An 18,864-nucleotide genomic window follows, 5' to 3' on the forward strand; every position below is an offset into this window, starting at 1 on the left:
CAGAATCCCCTCTCTTGCCCTGCTGGTCCCATGGCTTTGGATGCAGCCCGGGTTGGCTTTCTGGCCTGCAAGCGCACATTACTGGCACACATTGAGCTTCTCATCCACCAACACCCCCAAGTCCTTCTCTTCAGGGCTGCTCTCAATCCATAAATTGCCCATTCTGGAACAAAAATGCACACCTACAATTTGGGAACCCCTGCATGAAGGGTTCTTGTCTATCACCCCCATCTCTAAATGGGATCAGGTCAGCCTAAACATAAAGTTTAAGTCATTCCAGTGCAACCCCCTTCCTGATGTTTTCCAGTAGTACAAGAACCTGCCTGGAAGAGACTTGGCATTGGATACTGGACTCCAGATCCCGTTTTCCCACAAAAGTGTCCATCCACACAGCTAGTTCTGTACAGAGGTTTCCCAGGCCTAACTCCCTCATCACAACGCTGTTCCGCTTGGCAGAGGCAGGCGCTTTGGCAAGGCAAACACCGCATGTTTGGTACAAGGAGTTTTATTTAAACCCTCCGGAGCAGAGCGCATCTACGCAATGCTTCCCGCGTTGGAGGCTATCCTGGGCCACAGATCCGCACACTCCTTAGCCACAGGGCCTGTGATTGCAGAGCCTGGAAGAGAGGGAAAGGACACTGTGTGAGGATAAAGCAGATACAGAGATGGTTCAGGGCAGTGCTTTATACAAGCACAAGCTCAGTCCGTAGAGAATCCAGGTCCTTTTCCCCAGGAAAACAGAGTCCCTAGGGAGCACTGCCACCCCACTACCCCTCTCCGCACTCCCCTTTTGCCCAATGCAACCGGATTCTCGTCCATACCTTTCATTTCCCCTTTATTATTGACTATCACTCCCGCGTTATCTTCAAAATAAAGGAACACTCCATCTTTCCTCCTGTACGATTTCCGCTGCCGGATCACCACTGCCGGATGGACTGCAATGAGAAACCAGCAGCTTGGAAACCACAAAGAGAAACTGCAATTTATAGCTAGTTATAACTTAAAACCAACTCTGTAGCACCTAGGGCTGCACCTACGCTTGGAAAATTCCATGTTTTTCCACTTCCCCACCTTTATTTCTAAACACATCATCAATCCACAGACAATATTCACCAAGAATTCCACCTTTCCTGGCCAGAGCGGCAGCCAAACTTTGTTTCCAAAGCAGAATGTCGCACCACTGATTGAAATCAACAGCACAAGCTGCCACTTCACCCAAAAGTGATGCCTTTGCTCTGCCCTTCCGCGACAACTCACCGAGCCACTGCACACAGACCCTGCGAGTGCTTTACAGAAGGGTGGAGACCACACTCCAGAGATCACAGAATTATGGAATGGTTCGGGTCAGAACAGACCTCAAAGCCCATCCACTTCCACCCTTGCCGTGGGCAGGGACACCTCCCACTGGATCAGGGGCTCCAAGCCCCATCCAACCTGGCCTGGAACCCCTCCAGGGATGGGGCAGCCACCACTGCTCTGGGCAACCTGGGCCAGGGCCTCCCCACCCTCACAGCAAAACATTTCTTCCCAAGGTCTCATCTCAATCTCCCCTCTTTCAGCTCAAAACCGTTCCCCTCATCTTGTCCCTGTCCCCCCTGATCAAGAGCCCCTCCTGAGCTTTCCTGAAGCCCCTTTCAATACTGGAAGATCCACTGCCCACCTTCCACATGGGATTGAGGAGGAATTGTTCTCCCTTTCAAAATCTGCCTCAACCCTGCAGGACTCGCTGCTCTTCTCCACACTCACCCTTCTTCCTCAGCTCCGGTTTGCCCTTTTTGACGGTCGCCATCACCATGTCACCCACACCTGCCGCCGGCAGCCGATTCAGGCGCCCCTTGATGCCCTTCACGGAGATGATGTACAGGTTCTTGGCACCTGCGGAGACACACGGGCATCAACCAGGCTGTCCAGGAAAACGCTTCCCTCTTCAAACCCCAATCAATGGGAGTAGCCCGGGCTGCCACATCACCCCTAAGTGCTGCTGCATCCTCCCACGCCTCCCTGATACAACATACCCCAATATGAGCTTTTTAAATGAAAACTGTTTTTTACGAACTCGTTCCGCAGACAGTCGCCCTCTGTGTTACCACGGGTGTCTCCTCCTCAGGCCCTGGTGGTCAGGACACGGCGGCAGCCACGCTCACCTGTGTTGTCTGCACAGTTGATCACTGCTCCCACCGGGAGACCGAGGGAAATGCGGAACTTGGCACCGGAGGAACCACCACGTCCTGTGGGTCAAGATGATCATTAAGAACACGGTGAGGGTGCACAAAGTGACTCCGGGCACTGGGGAATCGGCCTGACCCATCCTCCCCGCGATGGGGCTGCAATACCGGCCCCTCCAGCGTTACCTCCCCGTGCCTCACATTTTCCCACCCCCTCCCTCTTTCCCCGGGATTCTCGTTCCTCCATACCCGACCAATCATTCCCCGGGATTCCCGTTCCACCCGCACTCCCCGGGTCCCCCAGTTCCGCCAACCCTCCCACCGTTTCCCGGGATTCCCCGTACCGCCAAGCCTTCCCCCCTCACCCCCGCTCCCGGGACCCTCGTTCCCCCCACTCCCCTCCCCCGAGGCCTCCCGTGTCCACTCCACCTCCCCGGGACCTCCGTTTCCCCACACTCCCCCCACCATTCCCTGGGATTCCCGTTCCAACCCCCCTTCCCGGCCCCCCCTGCTCCGCCAAGCCCCGCCCGAGCAGCAAAGCGTGCGCTCCCGGCCGCGGGGCACCGGATGGAAGCGGATGGAGGCGGATCCCGCTGCTCCCCCCCGCGCGCCTCCTTACCTCGCTTCGACATCTTGGCGCCGGAAGAGAAGGTGGCCCGCGGGGCACGCCGGGATATGGGAGGAGTCACGTGGCAGGAAGAGTCACGTGAAGCAGACGAAGAGGTTGCAGCGCCCCCCGGAGGTGGTAGGAGTCACGTGACGCGGGGGGGGTGGCTGTGTGCTCCGGCGCCCCCTGGAGGCGGTGGGGAGCAACAACCCCGTTACCGGCAACGGTAGGAGGGGCGGGGAACGACCTCTCCGGTACCGGCTGCAACAGGAGGGGCGGGGAACGCCCCCCCCGGTACTGGCTGCAACAGGAGGGGCAGAGAACGGCCTCCCCGGGAGCGGCTGCAACAGCAGGAGAGAGGGGAGCGCCTCCCCGCTCCGAAGCCTGGGATACGCCTCGTCTGAGCTACCGGGAAAGCTTCAGAACCGGTCCCCGAGGGGGTAATTTGAGGCGAAAATTCTTCTTTGGGCAATTTAGGGTTTTGGGGACTGGAAGGCGGAAACAAAAACAAAGGGAAAAGTTAGAAAACAAGGGGGCACCCGGATTTGAACCGGGGACCTCTTGATCTGCAGTCAAATGCTCTACCACTGAGCTATACCCCCTCACACCGAAAGAGCTACTCCAGGCCGCCCTCGTGCTTCCAGCAGGAGCCTGTGGGGCACTGGGTCTGGGAGGAATGGTCCCATCCTGCTGGCGCCGCACTGGGAGGGACTGGGGGAAGCGGTCCCGTCTTAATTACACTGCACCTAGAGGGACTGGAAGGAATGGTCCCATCCTGCTTGCAACACACTGGGAAGGACTGGGAGGGACTGGGGAGGATGGTCCTGTCCTGCTCACACAGCACTGGGAAGGACTGGGAGGGACTGGGGGGGATGGTCCTGTCCTGCTCACACAGCACTGGGAAGGACTGGGAATGTTCCCGTCCACCTCCCTGGGACCAAGATGGACTGGGAGAGTTGGGGTTGTTCAGCCTGGAGAGAAGGAGACGTCAAGGGGATCTCGTTGATGCCGATCAATAACAGTCGCTGCCGATCGTCAATGCTGATAATAAGGGTGAAGGGCAGGAGGAGAGGGCAGACTCTGCTCAGTGGTGCCCAGCAACGAGGGGCACCGAGCACAAAGCGGAGCACTGGAAATTCCACCTGAACGTGAGGAAAAACATCTCTCCTGTGCGGGTGATGGAGCGCTGGAACCGGGAGGTGTGTGTGGAGTCTCCTTCTCCAGAGACATCCAAACCCACCTGGATGTGCTCCTGTGCCACTGCTGGAGGTGACCCTGCTTTAGCAGGGCTCGGACTGGCTGAGCTCCAGAGGGTCTTTCCCACCCCACCATGCTGGAATTCCACGATCAAGAGCATTAGCAGAGAAACAGGAGTGAGAGCAGCACTTCCAAGCTGGGGAAAAACACTTCCAGGCAGTCAATTTGTGCTCACGGCTGCTGCTGGGAACGGCTTCATCAGGAGAGCGGCCGCAGGGCTGCACCTCTCGCCATGCTCCCGACAGCAAGGCAAGAAATGGATCTTTCTGAGTTATCAGTAGGAATTACCCTCATCTGGGTTTTGCCTCCACGTGGATTTTTCAGCCTTAGCGATTCTACAAATTCCAATGTAGTTTAACCACAAAGTATAAGAGCTTTTTTGCCCGGTGGCGAGGAATGGCTTTTTATTTACTTAGGGATTGCCTCAAATCTGATTTCAGGAGGAAAGCACAAGCGATGCTGCTTATACTATTCCACCTGCCTGCTCTGCTGCGTGGAGCTGAGACAGCAGCTTGGCAGCTTGAAAGCAAATCATGAGAAATGTATCGTTGAGATAATAACTCCAGAAAGCAAAGAAGTCTCTTGTCATTTCACGGCTGTAAAATCAACTGTTAACAGTAAAGATGTGGTTTGGAGCTAATGAGAGACAAGCACCGAAGCGTTTTCTCGTGTAACAACGTTGATGTATTGCAACGCGGCGCTGCTCGGCGCATCTCTGATATCCCGGGATATCAGCTCGCATCCGACATCCCTGCGAAATCACCAGGCTTGGGAGAACCCAAGCGAGGGGACAGATGCTTCAGGCTCCGGACATGGTGCAGCTCGTGAAAAGAAACAAGAGAAAGAAAATCTGCATCGTGAGCCTCAGCGGAGTGATGGCCTCGGCTGCCCCTGGGAAGCTGAACCGTGGTGCGCACCCACGACGACGTCTGGGTGACGAGGAGCCTCCCTCGCCCAGCAGCAGCTCCCGAGCCAAGAGAGGAAAAACCACCCACCGCATCCCAAAATGCTGGATAAGCAGAAAAGCTCATCTTATTTTAAGCTGCGATGGACCGGGAAAGGGTGGGAGGGTGGTTTTGGGGGGGCTGGGAAGTGTTGGGTGAGGTGATCAGAAAGGGAAGGAGTGGGCGCCTTTGTGAGAGGATCAGATAAGCTGCTTTTAAAACGAAGGAAGCCAATTTTAATCCTGAAATGAATAAGAGGGAAGAGAGCTGAGCGCTCGTTTGATGTGGGTGTGCTTTATTAAAGCCTGCAAATAGCGGTTGCTGAGGCTGGTTCTTTTCTAACAGGCTCCGGGAAAGAAGAATTAAGGTGTTGTTATCTCCTGATAGAAATGGAATTAATGTTCTTACTGAGTCTTTTGTAACGTAATAACCCGAATCGACACTGCCCACCTGACTCGCTGCACGTCCTGCTGGAAGGGCTGTCCTGCAGGAAAAATCCGGATGAGCCAGTGCTCATGGGGCTGGGGCTGCCTGGCCGAGCTCGAGCTGAGTTGCTCACAGTGTATTTCAATAGAATTAAGCTAAAATTTGAAACCAGGTTGGGAATCGGTTTGGGAAAACCCCGCGCCAAGATGAGAGTTGCTGCCTCTCACCCACGCAGGTCCCTACCCAGCTTTTCATGGAATTATGGAACCATGGGATGAGTTGAGTTGGAAGGGACCTTGAAGATCATCCATTTCCATCCCCTGCCATGTGCAGGGACACCTCCCACTGGATCAGAGGCTCCAATCCCCATCCAACCTGGCCTGGAACCCCTCCAGGGATGGGGCTTGGGGTTGTTCAGCCTGGAGAAGAGAAGGCTCTGAGGAGACCTTAGAGCAACCTTCCGGTACCTGAAGGGGCTCCAAGAAAGCTGAGTGGGGACTGTTTACAAAGGCTTGGAGTGATAGGATGAGGGGCAATGGAGATAAACTGGAAAGGGGCAGATTTAGGCTAGACAGAAGGAAGAATTTCTTCTCTAAGGGAGTGGTGAGACACTGGAACACGTTGCTCAGGGAAGTTGTGGCTGCCCCATCCCTGGAGGGGTTCCAGGCCAGATTGGATGGGGTTTGGAGCCCCTGATCCAGTGGGAGGTGTCCCTGCCCATGGCAGGGGTTGGAACTGGATGATCTTCAAGGTCCCATCCAACCCAAACTCTTCCATAATTCTTACAATAAGGGACCCAAAACCGAACCCACCATTCACCGTGTGACCTCACCACTGCCAAATACAGCGACGGAATCACCTGCTCCTTCTGATCCTCGCCGAGATACCTTTGGCAAGACGAAAAAAAAAAAAGGGAAAACAAAGACAGAAAAGGAGAAAACATTCTTCTTCCCAGGGGGCACCCGGATTTGAACCAGGGACCTCTTGATCTGCAGTCAAATGCTCTACCACTGAGCTATACCCCCGCGCGCTACCACGCGGCCGCACCAGCCTTGTTCAACAGCGCCCCCACGCGTGCACCGGGGGCTGCGCAGGCGTGCGAAGCGCTGTTAAAGATGCACGGCGAGGGGTGGGGGGGGCGCTTTAGGAGGGGGGGGGAAGGTGTACGTGGACATGCACGCCCCGCCCACGCCGCTCCCCTTCCCCCCCCCCCTTTTCCCCCCCCCGTATTTAGGGAGGCGGCGGCTCAGGCGGAGGAGCAGAAGCTGCTGCGGCCGCGGGTGGGAGCGGTTGGTGCACCCATCCCGGTGTCCTGAGCCATGAATCCCAACTGTGCCCGCTGCGGGAAGATCGTTTATCCCACCGAGAAGGTGAACTGCTTGGATAAGGTGAGTTTCATGGGGGGGGTGAGCGTTGGGAGCTCTCCTGGGGGGTGCACAGCCCCACATCCTTATTTTGGGGGGGGTGGGGTGGTTTGAGGGGCTCTGCCGTGGGGCAGTGTGGGGTTTGGGGTCTCCTTGCTGTGCGGGGTTGGCATCCAGGCTCTTTCCAAGCCCGTGGGAGCGGTGGTGGTGGCTCCGTGGGAGGGGAATGGGATCGTTTTTCCATGTAGGAGAAGCCCAAGCTGCAGCCCGGCGCTTGTGGAGGGCGATGGAAAGCAACAGTTAAGGCTTTTCCTGAAGCTGGGAGCCTCATCTGGTTTGCATTAGCCCAGCTTTCTCCCCCCTCCCCCCCTTCCATCCCAATTGATGCTTCCCTGCTCCAGAATCCAGGCTTTGTAGTGCCTGCCTTGAGCCTTAATGTGCTGTGCAAGAGCTTTCACTGTCTTTTTTTTGGGTGGTTTCCCATCAAAACCAAAGCTCCCGTGTTCCTCCGAGCTGGAGGCGAGGGCTGGAGAAGGAGGCGATGGTGATGTCCCCATCTCCTGCTCCCATGGGATTCACTTCGGAACTAACCGAGCTGCTCTCCTCCTCCTCCTCTTCTTCTTCCAGGCTTCTGGGATGAGCAGTTTAGGGACTAAAAAAAGTAACTCCAAGAATGCGCGGAGCTGGGCAGCGGCATTCCTGAGCTTCGACAGACCCTGTTGCTCGCATTTTTAACAGATGATGTTTCTTCCTGAAGCTGGGAATGGCTGGAAGCTGAACTAGCAGCCCTGTGTCCTAGGGAGCAGCTGGATTGTTGGGAGCAGGGAAGTGGCTCTGTCTTCCGGAGCCGGCGCTGACCTCTAGGAGCTGCGGAGCAGTCAGATTGTGGGTAACTGGAAGGAGAGAGGGGACACAACCTGTTGCTTCCCCCTGTGCGGCTGCTGAGCTATGGGGGCACCACTGATGTGCATCCCAAGATTCTGTATCCTGGCTTTTTGGGAGCAGGTGGGAGGCTGCCGGCATCATCCCCTACTTCTAGGGATCTTGGTAGCTTTATGGTGCTACCAATCAGCCCCTGAGCAAACGGCTCCCCTCGGCAAACCCCCTCGCGGTCGTTTTCCCTGAGGTCTCCGGCTGTTGAGGCTGGAAGAGCCTTCCCAATTCTCATAAAAGCGTAGGATCGTGGAAAGGTTTGGGTCGGAAGGAGCGTCAAAGCCCATCCAGTCCCACCGCTGTGCCATGGGCAGAGACACCTCCCACTGGAGAGGGTTTATAGAGTGGCGGTTCCCCTCTTTTCACCCAACGCCGAGCAAAGTCGAAAGGGCAGCTCTGGCGGTGTTTGCATAAGCGCTGGGGCTGAACCGCGGCGACGAAGGGCTGTTGGGAGGAGAAGCGTGCACGTCGCTGCCGGCGAGCTCTTGGTGTGTTGACAAGCAGATGCGCTTGGCTTTCTCCTGGTAGTGAAATCAGGGAAGTCTGTTTCCCTTCTGAGATTTGCAACGAAGAGGGGGAAACTCGCAGCCTCGCCAGGCTTTAGCCGAGACCCCCACCTCGGGTGGAACTCTTGAGTTTTGCTGCTTCACTTCTCACTTTTGTTCCCTTGCGAAAGGCAAATGCCCTGCTGGGACTGGGGGAAATGGGTGGTGTCCCTTCCCCGTCCCTCCCCACCAGCGCTCCAGATAAGGTGTTGGGTGACGGAGCGGCTTCCGCTGTGGAAGTGACACCTCCTGTGCCGCTGTCGTCGAGTTTGGCGGTTGCAGCTGCAACCTCTGAACCCGCGTAAAGCTGAGAGAGTTGGGGTTGTTCAAGGGTTCTCCTTGGAGAAGGCTCCAAGGAGGCCTTAGAGGGATCTTCCAGTACCTGAAGGGGCTCTACGAAAGCTGGAGAGGGCTTGGAGCGATAGGATGAGGGGCAATGGGAATAAACTGGAGAGGGGCAGATTTAGGATGGACATAAGGAGGAATTTCCTCACCATGAGAGCGGTGAGAACAGGTTGCCCAGGGAAGTTGTGGCTGCCCCATCCCTGGAGGGGTTCCAGGCCAGGTTGGATGGCGCTTGGAGCAACCGGATCCAGTGGGAGGTGTCCCTGCTCATGGCAGGGCGGTTGGAACTGGATGGGCTTTGAGGTCCCTTCCAACTCAAACTATTTTCTACAATGCAAGTTGACTTTTTACCGTGAGTAGAAGCTACAATGAGCTGTTACAGTGCATCAAACCCAGTGAGGGTTTCCCTTCAGCCCAAGGAACCTCCTTTTGTTGTCCTTTAACCCATGAGACTCAAGCGGTTCTTACTCCTCAGCTTGGAGCAGTGGCTCTGCTTGGCAGAGGGATGTTGCGCAGCCGTACCGTGAGCTGTAAACGGCTACACCAGCACAGCCTGCGCCACTCTTTCCCCAAATCTCATCTGCTGTGAGTGGCAAAGTTGCCGAAAGGGCTCTGCCTGCGCTGGGCTGCAGCCAGCGTCCAGCCCGCTGCGGTCGGCGGTCGTACCTGGGATCGGCTCCAGATGTTTGGAGCCCTTCAAGCTTGGAATTGCAAAGCAAAGGCATTAATGCTTCTCCAAAAAAACCTATTTGAAACCTGTCCTCTTTCTCTGCAGCCGTGCAGGAGGGTGAGCGGTAGCGCTACTGGAAGCCTATATAATTGCTGGTCCCCTGTGTCAGTTCTGTCTTCCAGCTCTCCTTTAGTCCTGGCTTAGATTCCTGGATCCAGCATCAATGCTGTCAGTGGTAATACAATGCTCAGAGGCAGCGAGACGGGGAGATCTCTGTAGGGATGGTGCTTTCTGGGTCCACTCGAGCTGCGGAGTCCTTCATCGGAGCCACAGGACAGCAACACCTCAGCTGAGCAGTGCCTGATGCGATCCGAGGCAGGAAGATGCATTAATTGCTTTCTGGCTTTGGGGGTGAAACGCATCCCTTCTGTGCTCGTGGCGGAGGCTGCAGGCGGACAGCTGGCCTTCCCAGATCCTCCCTGGCTCTTGGGAGCCCGGGTATTCCTTGGAGGCAGAGGCTCTGAGGTCACGCTGGCTGTCACTGCAGCTCTGCATATTGAGAGTGGCATTTCTGGTATTTATGCACAGCTATCGCGGCGTGGAGGGGTTCATTAATTACCTCCAATGTGACAGCAACTCAACTGGAAGGCTGTAACTTCTGAGATGCCTGAAGACCTCAGGACTCGGCATCTGGAAGCTGGAAAAGGGGGAATAATCCCTGCGCAGGCTGGATGCGAACGAGGGTGTTGGCACAGAGCAGTAAGAAGCGAGCGGCGAGCTCTGGAGGAACTCGTAACTAGAGGAAGAGAACAAATATGTTGCTCTGAGCAACTGAAAGGAGGCGAATTGTCCTTCTGAGCTGAGTCACAGGCTGGTAGAACTGCAGCCGTGTTTGCGCACCGGGGTGTGGTACCTGGGGGTAGGAGGCACAAGGGTTTAGGCTTGGCTTTTGCTGGCAGGAACGCAGGCAGAGCCAAGAGTTGCAGTGGTGGAAATGACTTATTTCAAGCTTGAGGGTGGAAATCGTGGCAACCACCGCCAGCTGGCTTCCCGGGGTTTGCGTGGTGCGTGCCTGGCTGTGGGTCCTGGGTGTCACACCGACCGTGGTCTCCTTGGTGTTGTGAGCTGCTGCTGCAGCTTTCGGCTGATTTTTGGGGTGATGATGGGTGGTTCGAGCTGTGCCCGCGGGAGGAGGCGGCTCCGTCAGCGGGGTGGGCAGCTCCAGGGCACCGCTGCCTTGCCTGGAGTGAGTAAAGGCATTGCTTCAGCCTCTGCTTTCCCTCTTGCGCTGCTTCACCTCAGCTCCTGCCTGCGCTTTCCTTTCTGCCGTGCCTGGTTTGGTCTTTGGGAAGTCACACCAGACCCTGATGGCCAAAGGTGCCAGAGAGGGCACGGAATGTGGTCCCTGGTGACCAGCAGGGCATCAGCCTTGGTCTGCGTGGGGTGGAACTGCAGGACTGCTTGGCAGCAGCTCCAAACTGTTCTCTTAGGTCTTCTTCCAACCTACAAAGCCACTTGTGTTGGTTAAATTAGGTGTTGCAAGCCATAATGTAGGGTCCTGATCTGAATTCTGGGGAGTCCGCATTAGCCGTGAGCCTGCCTGTGCCTCGCTGGTTGAAAGGAGAAGGGTTGTGGGGTCACCTTGGAGGCTGCTGGTGTGAGAGTTGTGGGGAGACGGTACGAAAACTCCCTTCGCTCAGGCTGGCAGCTCCTCTTCTTTGTCGCTGTCTTCCCTTGGGATGCAGCACTGGCAAGAGCATTTGTAGCTCCTGGCAGCCCCACCGCGGGCAGAGGGGAGTCCAGGGTGATCCTGCATCGTCCGGGGTGTTTGGTTTGGGAGGTTGGGGGTTGACCACTGGAGCTGCAGGTGGAAGGATGGGATCTGTGGTGTCTGGACTGTGCTTTTCATGAGAACCTTTCTCTGTCTGTGTCTCCCTGGCTTGGTGTCTGCGCAACCTTACCTGACCTGCTCTTCTGGCTATCTCTTGGCTAACATCAGCAAAAAAAAAACCAACCCAAACCCCTAAACCAGCCTCTTTGAAGACTGCAAACCACGGCTGTTAACTCTGTTGACGGTCTCCCTGCTCACAGGGCTGTGTTGTGTTGCTCCTCCTGCCCTGCGTTTGTCCAAGCCCCGTGAATTCCTCACCAGGTGATGGGAACCAAGGCGCTGCTACCGTGCAAGTAGCAAGCGCTGCTGCCCTGTTGAGATGAGATGCACTGGGAGGGCTGAGGAGGGATTTAATTGTCTCCTAAACTAGCAAGAATGTGGTCCATCCTCTAGGTTTTGCAGGAGTTCTGGATGCCACCCCTGACCTCCCCAGGCTGGAGGAGCTGCCGAGTCGAGCTGTGCGATTCTAGCAGGACGTGGCCCTGTTTTGCCGGTCGCTCACCTTAATGTTTCTCTCGTCTCTCTTTCCAGTTCTGGCATAAAGCATGTTTCCACTGCGAGACCTGCAAGATGACCCTAAACATGAAAAACTACAAGGGCTACGAAAAGAAGCCGTATTGCAACGCGTAAGTCTCTGCTTTCGTTGCCGCTGTGACAGCGCTGGCGTGGGAGTCGCTGTGGGACGTACAGGACCATCCTCTTAAGTCCTGGGTTTTCTCTCCCTGAAACGGGGGATGTGGGGCACGCCGATGTCTGCAAAAACTGCCTTTCCCTGCCGCTCTGCAGCGTTTTCTGGGAGCACCTGGGAAGGGTCACGTCACTCAATTAATGCTGGTGTTAAAACAGTGTTTTTCTGGCTTAACTGGCAGCTTAACTCGGGATGGCTGCTCTCCAGGTCCAGCCTGGATGGGCCAAATGTGGACAAATCTCAAATACAGGCAGGCTTTTTTTTACATGGAGTTGATCTTCCCCTTTAAAGAAGGGGAAATAGAGGTGTTTATACCGCCCCAACTGAATGGGGGTGTTCGGGGAGAGGGGGAATGGGGTGTGTGGAACAGCATGGGACGCGAGTGTCGCAGCAGCCTGTGCTCTGCTGGGCTGCTGGCAGAGGGCTTTCCTCCACATCTGCTCACCCTGGATGTTGGGAAGGTAAACGCGTCTGAAGGTAAATACAGCTCAAAGGCAAAATCTTCCTCTCCTGAGTAGCGTGGGGAGATACAGGCAGAGCAGGGTGGAACGAGGGCAGCTGCCTGGACCACAGCTGAGGTCGCTTGTCTGGGTCTTCCAAGATGCATCCAAGTGGTGGATGTTCATCCACCCCATTCCTCCTAATCAAGAAGGATGCTTAATTGTACCCAGCTTTCTGGGCTCTGCTGATGCGTAATGAACCCCCGTCCCTCCTCGGTCCGTAGGGAAGCGCTGAGCTCTATGTACCCGATGTGTTCCTTAATGTCTATAAAGCAGCTTTGAATAAGATTTTTGTAGGGGCTTCTTGTACATTAACAGCTCTTGGAAAGAAAATTGGATAATGTGACACTGCTTAGCGCTTGGGCCATTCACAGAGTGCTTTAGAAACATTAATCCTGCCATCATCCTTCTGAGATGATTATTGCCCTGTTAATGTTTAAGACCAGTAGAAAGGAGAAGCAGTAAAGACCATCAGCTGTTTGGTGTCTCAGCAAAAGCCTTCTGCTTCCTTAGTTCTTCTCTAGGTTGGTTATTGCTGATGTTGAGCGTTGATGGTTGAGGTTTGTCCAAGGTGATCAAAACTCTGAGCTGGAGTGAGACTCGCATTCAGGTCTTGGTTGGTGATGGTTGTGTTCTGGGATCTCTCCTGAAATGCAGGGTGGGAATCGTGTGAGAAGCAGAATCCTGGTTTGGGTTGGAAGGGACCTCAAAGCCCATCCAGTTCCAACCCCGTGTCATGGGCAGGGACACCTTCCACTGGATCCGGTTGCTCCAAGCCCCATCCAACCTGGCCTTGGACACCTCGGGGTATCCATGGCTTTACTAGGCAGCACCTCATCATTCCTGGTTCTCTCTTTGTATGGGGCCACCACCACTGTTAGAGCTCTGGCTTCTGAAATGAAACTCAGAACTTCTTGGAGTACTGGAGGAGCATCGGGAAAAATTCAGTCTGAGGCTGTCTGAGCTGTTGATTTAGAGGGACGCTTGTTCTTGGACTGTGCAGGTCTCCAAACCTACTGCGGAGTGGTCCAACCAGCCCGGGATCTGAGCTCCAGACCTTGCTTTGCGGAGAGCTGTTGGAGATGAGACCCTGGGCTCTCCACAGGGTCCTCAACCAGAGCCTTTCCTCTGGATCACCGACACCCTTGCCTGGGCTGTGCCCACCCTGGTGCTTCTGCCCACAGGGATGTGCCTGAGGTCCTATTCTTGCTCCCTCTCTCCAGGCTGTTGGAAGGGAAGTGGGATAATAATGGGAAATTCCTGAGATTCCAAGAAGTCTGCGAAACCTCGACCCATCTCAGTTTCTCAACCCCCTCTGCTCCAGAGCTCCCTTTGATGCTGCTTCGCTGTCTTAACCCTTTAACAACCTCCCTGCAGAAGAGGCAGCTGCCTGCCTTGCCTTTACGCCGGAGCAGCCCTTGGCTGTTCAGAGTTGTGCCCAAAACCCTCTGTTAAATGCTTTGTTCCTCCTGCTTTGCCCAACGGTGCCTTAAAGCCGAGGGAAGTGGGAGCAAAGGAGAACTGCTGGCACAGAGCCTCCGGCAGCCGCCAACCCTTTGTCTGCTGGGGTGGAGGCTGTAGGGGTGCAATGCCCGGACGAGGGGTGAAGGGAAGGTCTGGTTGCTTCTCCCTGCTGTCCCTGTATCCGGAGCGTGTGGCTCCCCCGGAATATCTGGGGAGGAAGAAACGTTCAGGCAAGGTGAGTGTGCTTGGGATGAGGACAGGAGCGTTTCCGAACGGCTCTGGCTGGTGTTGGAGTTAAGGGGCGACGTTTTTCTGTTCTCCAAGAAGGGGGTGGAAAAGCAACGTTTATCCTGGCAGGGAAGAGGCTGCTCCTCGGAACATGCCTCAGCACAGGGTCTCCTCTGTTTGAGCCGTGGCCTCCTGCCAGATTCCTGAGTCTTTCTTCAAGAGAGCAGGAGGAAGAGGGCTGGGCTTCCTCCCTATCTGACATTACCCCGGCAATAACTCTGTGTGGAGCCTTTCACCAAGGTGCTTGGTTCACTCTGCCCTCCCGTGCCCATCAGTGTTGGGAACTTGTTGACCGATGTGACAGTCTCCACCCTCTTTGCTGTTCCGCTTCTGCCTTTGGCTGGATACTGGGGTCACTGGTTGCTCACTGGAAGCAGCATTCAAGGCTGGGCTCATCTCTGGACGTGAGCCCTTTGGACGAAGAGGTGGAAGTGGAGAAAGGGGGATAACCAAGTGAAGTCTGAGGCTTCTGCAAATGCAGGTGGGGAGGGCTGGGCTGCAAGCGTGAAGGGATCAGCTGCTCCAAAATATACATTATATATAGGCTTTCATTTATTATTTGTTGTGCGGAAGGGATGAGAGCTCCGTGCTGAGGCTGAGGGATGGGTCTGTGTCCTTTATGCGAATCCCATGTGGAGGTGATACCTGCGGGATGCTGGTCCCTTCCTTCCATGCAGCCCCGGGGATTGGCAGCTCTGCTTTGCCTCGGCCGTGGCTCGGGGTGCAGCATAAATCTGTGCCTGGAAAATCCTCTCTGAGCTTTCAAAGGCATAGATTTGGTCTGGGGAGTCGGCGTCTTCAGAGCCATCGCTGGGCAACACGGCTGAGAGGAGCTGGCGGACACCTGGGGGTGGAGCTGCGCTCAGGTGAGGAGATATGGCTTTGTAGGCGTGTTGGTGTTGTGTTGATGGTTGGACCTCATGATCTTGGAGGCCTTTTCCAGCCTTAAAAGTCTCCTATGTTCTCTCAGAAGGAGCGATATCACGGGCAAAAGGCTCCTTTTCTGTCTCGGTTGCCTACAAGGTTGCTCTGCCCTTGAGAATACCCAGATGAAAGCCAAGGCGAGACTTTATCTCGGAGCTGCAGGTTTGCCTGAATTCCTGCTGCTCTACAAGCAATTGCCCCGTTGGATGTCGCATCTCTGTCCGTCGAGCCCCGCTCTGCCTGCGCGCGTGCATCCCCGTGCTGGCCTCCCGCTGCTGGAGCGTGGCCGCCTGCCTGCACGCCCCACGCTGCTGGAGTTTTTGTGATTTCCTTGCTTCTAGGCACTCGCTGGCAGGAAGTTTATGGCCCTCCTTGCTCAGCAGTCCCTCGTCCCCCAGCAAGGAGAGGGCAGCCTGGCCTGACGGTGCAGCATCCTTTGTCTGAAGGTGCCTGCGGAGGTGGTGCTGAGCCCCCTTTGCTCACCTTTGCTGTAGTCCTGGCTCCGGCTGCGCTGCCGGCACAGAGCACATGGAAATCAAGAGCTGTGCTCCCCCTTTTCCTAAGCTGTGGTGTTTTTCCCCCTCAAAAAAAAGGGGCTAAAGGCTACATGAGACTGCCAAAAATATCTTGCGGAGGTGTGTCGGCACGGGCTCCGTTCCCTCCATCTGCCATACTTGCGTGACTTCAGCTTTCCTTGGAGGAGAATGACTTTTCCTTGGGGAGAAACCCCACCCGGCACGGCCGTGGCATGTGGATGTGTCCAGGGGGGATCCACGGGGCTGAGATTCCTCTTCACTGAGTCAGGGCAAGTGGCTCCCACCCTGCTTGGCTCACCTACAGCAGCACCTGGAGCTCAGCAACTCCGAACGGGAGCTGTAAAAACCTTTTAATGACCTGAAGAACCTCTCTGGTGGATTTCACGTGGTTGAAGTCCTCACTTTTCCATTCTGAATGAGCAGTTGGATACCTCTGGGCTAACTCCCTGCTTGGAAAAAGTTAGTGAGCGGCTCTGAGCTTCACAAGGAGGCAGTGATCTGTTCTTGGCATCCCTCTGCGCTCCATCTGGTAGCAGCCTACTACATTAATAAAGTGATCTTCCAAGTTTAGGGGGAGGCAGGAAGGGAAAGAGGAACAACTGTGCTGCTGGGACGGAGTCCAGGTGTTTATCCCATGCTTTATTTGTGCTGAGTTTCTGGATGAGAGCTGCCTTTCTGTCTTGGTGTGCACACTTTGCGTGCCGTGCAGTTCTGAACAGACTCTGCTTTTCGCCTCGCTGTAAATGAAAGCTGTCCTGCCCATATGCTGCTGGTGCTGGGGGGGAACCGCAGCTCCGAGGAATCGGGGTACAGGGAGCCTCTCCCTCACCTCTGTGTTTGGGGATGGGCTCTCTGAGCATCTCTGCGGGGAGAGGGGAATCATGGAGATGATCCGAGGGTTGGAGCATCTCCTGGATGAGGACAGGCTGAGAGAGTTGGGGTTGTTCAGGCTGGAGAAGAGAAGGCTGCGGGGAGACCTTAGAGCAGCTTCCAGGACTGAAAAGAGCTCCAGGAAAGCTGGGAAGGGGCTCTGGATCAGGGAGTGAAGGGATAGGACAAGGAGGAATGGTTTGGAGCTGCAAGAGGGGAGATTGAGATGAGATCTTAGGAAGAAATGTTTCCCTGTGAGGGTGGGGAGGCCCTGGCCCAGGTTGCCCAGAGCAGTGGTGGTGCCCCATCCCTGGAGGGGTTCCAGGCCAGGTTGGATGGGGCTTGGAGCCCCTGATCCAGTGGGAGGTGTTGGATCCATGGCAAGGAGTGGAACTGGCTGGGCTTCCAACCCAACCCCTTCCCTATTCTCATCTCCTCCAGCCCTGTACTGGCACCAGCAGCGCTGGGTGAGCAATGGGAGGGTCTTTGGGAAGTGGTACCCTGCAAAGTTCTGCTCTGAGTTACATCACGCAAAGCCATTTTTGAGGCAGGCTGTGAGCGGAGGAGAAGGCAGGAGCTGCACACGTGGAGGGTTGGCCCAGCCGTGTTGGCAGCCTCTTCCCGAAAACCCTGGGAGGAACTGGAGTCGATCCCTGCAGCCTGCTCTTTTGTAGTCGGATGTTTGCAACCCTTCTGCAAAGCCGTGCGAGGCTGCTTTTATTATTAAAGAAGAGAACAGTTTATTTTCTTTTAAAGCTTGTCCCCAAGAATCAGCGACTCTTTGAAAGGCAGGATGTGAACTTAGGAGCCTTTTGGCAGAGCTGAGCCTATTACTTCCTTTGTTTAACTCTTCTTTTCCGAAACTCTGATCCAGCTGCACAAAGGTGACCGTCTTCCCCTCGGCTGTGCGGGTTTGGGGGTGAGAGAGGGACGATGTGTTTGCATCCAGGGCTAAAATCTGTGCTGCTGCTGCTCCTCTCTGGACAGGGCTGCCAAAAGCACTTGCTTAATGCAGCCTGGATTGAATACAAGCAACACTTGGAGCTGGAGAAGCTCTTCTAAACACTCCGTCATCTCACACATCTATGGTGTAAACTGGCCTTGCTGTAGGAGCAGAGATGGGATTCTGAGTCACCCTGAAGATGCAGAGCGTGGGTCTTGCATCTCTTGGCTCTTTGCAGAGCAGCTGGACCATGCCATGCTGCACCTCAATGAGCTTTGACGGATGTGTCCCACCAGTTTCTCTTTATCGGAGGGGACTTTAACTCTTATCTCCAGCTCATGTGCAGCTCCAAAGGTAGAAATATGAGCGCTGCTACTTGAATTGCCTTCCCGGGAAGCCAAGTTGAGGGGCGAATGCTGCTTTTAGGGCAGGACTGGGGTGTGAGTGCTTGGAGATTCGCATCAATCTGTAGGTGAGATCGCTGATGTGCCTGCCCTTCACGCTGCACCTTTGGGTCTGCGAGGGTGAAAATACTACCCAGGTGCTGTGGATGGATGGGTCCCAAGGAAACTGGGACCGAGAGCTGGTGTGGGGCTGTTTCTGGATGCTGTGTTGGAGGAGGGGGCTGTGTTTGCTCCCTAATGTCCCTAACGGAGGAGCTTCCTACCTTAGCCTTGTGTTTGGTCCTGCAGCTATCGCTCAAATGAACCTCGTTTGGCTGTGCCAGGGTGTCCATGGCGATGCTGGGGGAGAAAGCAGAGCTGCTCAGGGTTTGGCTGTGAGATGCAAAGAGCAGAAGGACCCATCTCCCACGGGAACCCTGCATCTCGCTGTTAAGAGCAGCGTAAACTTCTCTCTGCCTCGGAGTTCCTGTACTCGAGCAGCTCCTCGCGCAGGAGCCAGACGGGCTCTGTCTGGACAGAGGAGACTCGATTGACCTGATTTAGCAGCATCACACAAAAAGCCTCCTCTGTGGTGGCTGTAGCTGGACCAGCACAGCCTTGCTGAGGTACCTCACCCAGGGCTCATGCGCGGGGTTGTGCTGTGAGCTGAAAAGCTCCTCTTTTTGCTGGAAGGATGGAGTTTTGCTGGGTTTTAGCGGGTGGTGAGCATCCATCCCCTCTGCGGATGGCCCCTGCCTGGCTGGGGGTGTTGCTGTGATGCAGAAAAGGAAAAGAAATGGAAAAAAAGTAAAGAGCTCTGGGCTGTGTCTTTGGGAGGGGCGATGCCCCACGCCGCGCTGGGGCAAACAACCTGGAAGTTGGAGCTTTGGGCCACCCATGTGCTCCTCCTGAGTTATTTCTGCCCCGGGGTGGCTTTCCGTAGCATCTCTGCGGATGGGTGCAATCGTCCGAGGTCTGCGGAGCTGCAGACTGAGGGGGGGGGGGTATTTTTCTCTCTTCCCCGAGCAAGGAGACGATGCTGCCGCCGCCATCCCAAGGGCTGAGCCTTCGCTCCGTCACGTGTCCCTCTGCCCCACATATTCGCGTGCCGCTTCGCTTAA

At 55.5% G+C, this 18,864-nt stretch overlaps 2 protein-coding genes and 3 non-coding genes across 5 annotated transcripts in view; 1 reads left to right on the forward strand and 4 right to left on the reverse strand.

The window, feature by feature from the left end:
• Positions 1-489: 489 nt before the first annotated feature.
• RPL23 (ribosomal protein L23) lies at positions 490-2,858 on the reverse strand. Its single transcript, XM_054088323.1, has 5 exons — positions 2,785-2,858; positions 2,145-2,228; positions 1,747-1,875; positions 822-935; positions 490-617 (listed from the first exon to the last, which is right to left on the reverse strand). The coding sequence occupies exons 1-5, from the start codon at positions 2,795-2,797 to the stop codon at positions 535-537; spliced, it is 423 nt and encodes a 140-aa protein (XP_053944298.1). The 5' UTR covers positions 2,798-2,858; the 3' UTR covers positions 490-534.
• LOC128854621 (small nucleolar RNA SNORA21) lies at positions 1,168-1,300 on the reverse strand. Its single transcript, XR_008453608.1, has one exon. It is a non-coding gene; the product is annotated as a small nucleolar RNA SNORA21 (small nucleolar RNA).
• Positions 2,859-3,302: 444 nt separating the features above from the next.
• TRNAC-GCA (transfer RNA cysteine (anticodon GCA)) lies at positions 3,303-3,374 on the reverse strand. Its single transcript has one exon. It is a non-coding gene; the product is annotated as a tRNA-Cys (tRNA).
• Positions 3,375-6,352: 2,978 nt separating this feature from the next.
• TRNAC-GCA (transfer RNA cysteine (anticodon GCA)) lies at positions 6,353-6,424 on the reverse strand. Its single transcript has one exon. It is a non-coding gene; the product is annotated as a tRNA-Cys (tRNA).
• A 209-nt stretch (positions 6,425-6,633) lies between these two features.
• LASP1 (LIM and SH3 protein 1) overlaps positions 6,634-18,864 on the forward strand; it is a 34,760-nt gene continuing 22,529 nt past the window's right edge. Inside the window, exons 1-2 of the mRNA XM_009556682.2 lie at positions 6,634-6,787; positions 11,679-11,773. Of these exons, the coding sequence (XP_009554977.2) occupies positions 6,719-6,787; positions 11,679-11,773 (164 nt within the window). The 5' untranslated portion in view covers positions 6,634-6,718. The remainder of the gene's footprint in view (positions 6,788-11,678; positions 11,774-18,864) is intronic.

This window comes from Cuculus canorus, chromosome 25 (genome assembly GCF_017976375.1).
Source record: "Cuculus canorus isolate bCucCan1 chromosome 25, bCucCan1.pri, whole genome shotgun sequence".
Lineage (NCBI taxonomy): Eukaryota > Metazoa > Chordata > Aves > Cuculiformes > Cuculidae > Cuculus > Cuculus canorus.

Coding starts and splice junctions, on each gene's coding strand:
- RPL23 (XM_054088323.1), bottom strand. Junction 936..1,746: donor ACCGGAGCTGAGGAAGAAGG/GTGAGTGTGGAG, acceptor TTCTCATTGCAG/TCCATCCGGCAGTGGTGATC. Junction 618..821: donor TAATAAAGGGGAAATGAAAG/GTATGGACGAGA, acceptor CCTCTCTTCCAG/GCTCTGCAATCACAGGCCCT.